General features: G+C 35.4%; 1 protein-coding gene across 1 annotated transcript; it reads right to left on the minus strand.

The window, feature by feature from the left end:
* Window positions 1-2337: 2337 nt before the first annotated feature.
* Window positions 2338-5539, minus strand: LOC104606473 (uncharacterized). The gene has a single exon (XM_010271697.3). It carries the CDS (start codon window positions 5273-5275, stop codon window positions 4574-4576), a length of 702 nt encoding a protein of 233 aa, XP_010269999.1. The 5' UTR covers window positions 5276-5539; the 3' UTR covers window positions 2338-4573.
* Between the last annotated feature and the right edge of the window lie 375 nt (window positions 5540-5914).

Here is a 5914-nt window from a genome sequence, read left to right on the forward strand (position 1 = left end):
CAGGGGAAAATGTCTTTCTCACGCGTCTTGAACTTGAGCTTCCATTTCTCTCTTGAAGCTTTTAACTTGTATCACTTTGTCTTTCAGCAAAACTAAACATATATAGAAGCATGGACTATATACTTCTTGTGTTGCAGTCAGATTTGAATGATAGACTTAATTGCACCACCTCAAATTTTGATGGCATAGATCACCCAAAATGAAGGGTAAGGATTCTACTTTCTAGGGCCCATATATGAAGCTTGGTCATGAGGCATGCTTTCCCCAATCATCCTTAGATAAAAGTTGAAAATTCTTTCTACAAAAACTAAATAGAGAAAACGAGGTTATTTATTGTGTGGCAGCTTGGTGATAGAATGAGTTGAAGAAACCTAACTGAGTGGTTGCCATCAGACATAAGAGGCCAAACCGTGAAAACAACTGTGTTGGGTGGTAAGGGTTTGGGTTTGCTTTCTTGGAGACTTTGGGGTTGGTTTATTGTTATGTTTACCAAAGGATCTCCATTTTCCTGTTCGATCAGGTGGGTGCAGCGCTGAAGGGTTAGTAGAGCTATCCATGTGCATCTGCATCCTTAGAGAATCCCATAGGGCCGACAATTACTATTAAGATTTTGGTCCTATAGAATAAGACAGCACCCTCTCTTTCTTTTCCAATTAATTTTTATTACCACTATTGCTGACTTCTTCTTCCTCTTGTTATACTACTATCACTCCATTAATGCTACTGTTACTAGTACTACAACTACTATTGGTTGTCATCAGTACCAGTGGGTACCTATACTAATATATAGTAGAGTCCGGATCTCTTCTAAACAAAAGCTCTTCTCACATAGCATCCAGTCCTACATCGGGAACATCTCCCATGCATGCATGTTAAATTCATGGAAAGATATTCCTAATATGCGGTTGAATTCCCATGATTTCATTTCAGGGTGTATGTAGAGTTTTTGCTCACAAGGGATCGATCCCGTCCTAATAGTATGCAATCAATTGCTTCTGCAAGAAAGTATGTACCTTGAACCCTAAATTCATCCTTCTACCATATTCACTTTCACAGCATATTAGTTTAGCCAAGAGGCTAAAGTTCAGTTTTGAAAAGTCCCCTAAAACTAAAATGTTGTAACGCTTACCATCTTGGGACAGGCAATTGTTCAAATAGGCTAACCTACTTAGTAATAAGATGGAGAAGAATTTCAAGCTACTTATTTTGAACTATATTAATTTGAAGATCGAAATTTGATGCATATAAATGGAAAGAATGAAATATCACTAGGATATTACTTGAGTAGAATAAATTCAATCTTACCATTTAAGATAATGAGCAAAAAAAATCACACCAATCAGTTCTTACTGAGTGCAATAAAGCTAGAGACTAGTTGTCTATCTATCAACTCCCTAGTCCAGCAGTTTTCACATAGCCCCTAGGACCCCAATTGCAGATCTACTTTATATTGCTTAGGCTCAGTTTGGAAGGAGTACAAATGCAAATATGTAGAGTGCAAAGTGTTTTGTATTATTTTTGTATGTATTTGCATTTGTACTCTTTCCAAATTGAGCTTTAGGGTTAATTTGAAAGGAGTACAAATACAAATATGTACAGTACAAATCCATACAAAATACTACAAAATATAAGGTTTTGCGCTCTACATATTTGTATTTATACTCCTTCCAAATGGAGCCTTAATGTTTATTGTGGTCTACTTAATAAATCATAATTGGATGTAGTTAATACAAGTACCTGTTTGAAGATATTTTAAGATCAAATATAATAGGCCAACTTAAAATTAATATTGTATAAATAAATAACTCCCATGTTCTAGTAAAATCTTGAGAAACCAATTCTTTTTGTATCTCTCTTTTTTTCTCTTCTAATAATTTTTATTCTTTTACTACCAAAAAGATATCTAGCTACTAATAACTTTATAACAATACTGCATTTTATTATATATATAAGACACTTAAGTAATTAAAATGTATATATAAATAAGTTCCTTGAGAAGTATCATTGTGGTCGTTTGCCACACTATAGTTTATTTTCTTGGAAATGCGACATTGTAAAAATAAAAGAAGTTGAAGGACCATCATTTCTACAATACTTTTTCATCATTATTAAAGAGAGTACAAAAGAGAACCAAAAGTAATTTTACTTTTCCTCCTCAATCAAGTTAGTTTGTTGCTGCCTTTAGATTATTCATTCTCACAGTTTGCAACATTTATTGTTTTTGAATAGGATAAAACTTAAGACTGTGTTTGGTTTGAAAGAAAAAAAAATTCCCTACCTTTTCTTTCAAATCAAGCACAGCCTAAGTTAATGTTTTCTCTTTTTCCCCCTCTTCTATTTTTAGCTTTTCTTTGATTTTTTTTCCTACATTGAAATTGATATCAATGTTATTGGAAAACAAAAAGAGGCAATTTTTTTCCTTAATAAATGAAGATGCGTGTGCAAAGCAAACCTAGACTGTGTTTGGAATGAAGGAAGAGGTAGGAAAAGTTAGGGAAACCTATACCCTACCTTTTCCTTTAAACCAAACACAAGCTAATATTTTTAAAAATTAGTATAATACATGTATACCTACAAATGGAATTTCTAAATGATATAAAATAATGCATGCATAATAAATTTACTAACAAATCTTTTATATGTTCTATAACAAATAATATGCAATAAAGTCAATTTCCATTGTGATTTTTAGTTATTAGAGTTTAAAGAGTCAACTTCAACTTCGTATATGGATATTTAGATAGAGATATGTAATTTTAGGTATAATTTGGGGAAAAATAACCATGGATTCTATTATTGTTGTACATCTGATCATTACTATCCTATAATAGGATATCAAACACCATATGTAAAGGATTTTTATAAGACGGTAAGGATCAGAAATATAGTTGCATTATAACACTTGTTGCTGATTTCCATACCCTGTCAGACTATTAAACAGAATGAAAAGGCCACTGAATTCTTTTTTCATTTTTTTTTATCTAAATTTGCAGCTCAAGAAGGGTCATCTAAATCCATCTGGGTTTTCTACCGAAAAAAAAAAGGCCCAGCTGGGTTAATTAATCCCTATTCAAGCCTAAGAATTGAAGCTGCAATTGAAATATTACTCATTCAAAAATCAAAAAAAAAAAAAAAAAAAGAATTAAACTATGTTCAAATTAGTAAAACCTAAATATCTCTGGCCTAGACCAAAATTCTTTTGGAAACCATAAATTAAGCATCTGTCTATCTACATGTCTTTGTGTTTATATATTCTATACATCTTATTTCTTGCCCGTTTTGAAAGACAAGTTTATCACAAATATGCTTTATTATAGAAGTTTCTAAAATAAGCTACATTTCAACATACAATTGCTTAGTAATTACTGAAAAAATTTGTATTATATATGTCTGTTTGACCCTTTAATGGATCCAAATTGGATTCATTCCTAATTGAGAATAGTATATGAAGCGAAACTAAACCAATTATTGATAAGTTCTGGGATCCAGAACCCTAGTAATTGGGGCAATGCATGTCAGACAATCGGATATAAATTGTTATAACATCATCATGAGTGCTGTCATGATAATCTGTCATCACAATTATATTGTCAGTTAGCTCTTTTGTTTTTTTGTTTTAACAATATTCTATGTATATTCCACTTTTCTACAAAATAGGCCTTACATTAAGTATATATGTATATAAATTTAACTTAATTGGATGATCATGGGCTATTTGATCTGTAGACCTGCTAAGAGAGTCAAAAAAAGAAAATTGTTTTCAGAATGATTGCATTGAAGCAACAAAGATTTATATTTGACCAGATAGTGCAGCATCATTCCCTGTAAGGATCGATATAAACAAAGGGGGGAGAAAGCAAAAAAGACAGATAAAGATGAAAAGTTCAAAATGATTTGTTTACAGCTTAAAGAGAAGAAGGATTTTACCCAAATTCTCCCAACTTAAACACCTGAAATTGGAATTCTCCCTTCTGCTTAATTGCAGAAACTTATTGCATCTCCTCTTCAAGGGTAGAAGAACCATTGTTTAATCGAATAATCAAAATACAGAACCTCATTAATCAGCTATACCAAGAAATGCACAATATTTATTTCCAAAATTAATGGCTAATTATTAAAATGGAGGCAGTGGCAATTTGGTAGTTCTTTCAAACAAAAGGCGCAAATAGCCTACCTTATGTGTCATAGATATAGTCCCCACGGAAATGGATCACCTGCAGACTCTTGATGCGTGGTGGAAAATGACACTGCACTGCAGACTGTACCCATCCATCACCAAACCCTAATCCTCGTTCATAATGATCTTTCATAAATCAAAATCCTTCCTTTCTGTGTTAATTTACAATCTCGGGAAAGGGTTTCTTCTTCTTCTGCTCCTTCCTCCCTGTCGCCCTTGTTATGCCATTACTACATCTTCAATCAAACACTCATGGAAGTATCAACCAGGATTCAGGATTTTTTTTTTTTTTTTTTACATACTGTCTAATTAGGAAGTAGAGTGTATATATCTTACACATACTGATGATGAGCAAGCACAAACCAAAAAAAAACGCAACAATTCTCTTCTCTCATGCTACAGCGATGGCGGCCTTTGCCCCAGCCGGAGTTCTAGATCGAGCTCCTCAACCGGCAATTCCTTGTTGTAGTTATAATTGTAGCTATCGTCGACAGAAAATGAAGGCTCCAGCTTATTAGCAGAGTGACATGACGAAGCCTGGATATCTGTAGAAGCTGGGAAATTAATGGAAGGTGGGCAAGATGGGACTAAGGTGTTTGTGGAATAATTGGGCAGAGAAAGAAGAGTAGGGGGTGAGTCCATGCACCTATTCAGTGACGTGGGTGTGAAAGAGTTGGTAGGGCTTGGCAGAGGGTAAAGAAGACAGTAGGCGCCATTGGGAGCAAATTCTGGAGTGGGGATAAGGAAAGTAGATGAGGAATTGGAAGATGAGGAGGGATCTGCAGAAGCAGGAGGCGATTGACGGAGTCTGGCACGGTCTCGACGGTGCACGTTCATGTGACCGCCGAGCGCCTGAGCGGATCGGAATTCTCGTCTGCAGAAGGTGCAAGTGTAGGAGCGAGGGGGCCATGTAGTGCCCAGGATGTTACCGGTGTCTTCAGCGAAAGCGCGTACCTCCCATGAATCATCATCGTCTTGAGCTTGCTTTGCGTTCCACATCCAAGAGCCAGCGGCTAAGCTAGGGTTAGGTTGTTGTTGTTGAGACTGAGCCAGTTTCTGGAGTTGGATCATGGACAGTAGGCCAAGCTCTGCAGCCATGGCGACAGTTGCATTTAAAGCAGAGAGATTAACATGGAGAGAATTGGACTATTGAATGAGAGGTTTAATACAAGGGGCTGGATCTTGGGAAAGAAGGAGACAAGAACCATAGCACCGAGTAGATATCACCGTGGTTTTGAAGTAAGCAATTGGAGTGTAGTGGATGGAGAGAGAAAGACACATACATACACAGAGAGAGAGAGAGAGAGAGAGAGAGAGATCGGTATTGTAATAAGCTGATCACTTCTAACGCATCTAACCCATCGTTCTCCCATATAAAGACAATCCCTTTCATTGATGACCTGAACGCCCATGTTATTTACCCATTATATTTACCGATCCAAATTACCATCTCTTCCTCAAAATAAATAATAAATCAAGACATAAAAAAAAAAGAAAAAGTAAAGGCTAAAGTTGCTGAGCTAAAGGCAGATAATTGAGAGAGAGAGACAGAGTGAGAGAGTCCTTAGTCAGTTAGTCTATATCGATCAAACTCCTGGTATATATCCTCGAGAAAATGGAGGACTATTTCTCAATTTCTCCCTTTTTTTAATTTTTTTATCTTGTCTTAGATTTTATTTCTCCAAGCTTTTTGTATCTCTTCCTTACCCATTGGTTCTAGGGTTCCAAAAAGTTTAT

This window comes from Nelumbo nucifera, chromosome 6, assembly GCF_055504915.1.
Source record: "Nelumbo nucifera cultivar China Antique chromosome 6, China Antique-T2T, whole genome shotgun sequence".
Lineage (NCBI taxonomy): Eukaryota > Viridiplantae > Streptophyta > Magnoliopsida > Proteales > Nelumbonaceae > Nelumbo > Nelumbo nucifera.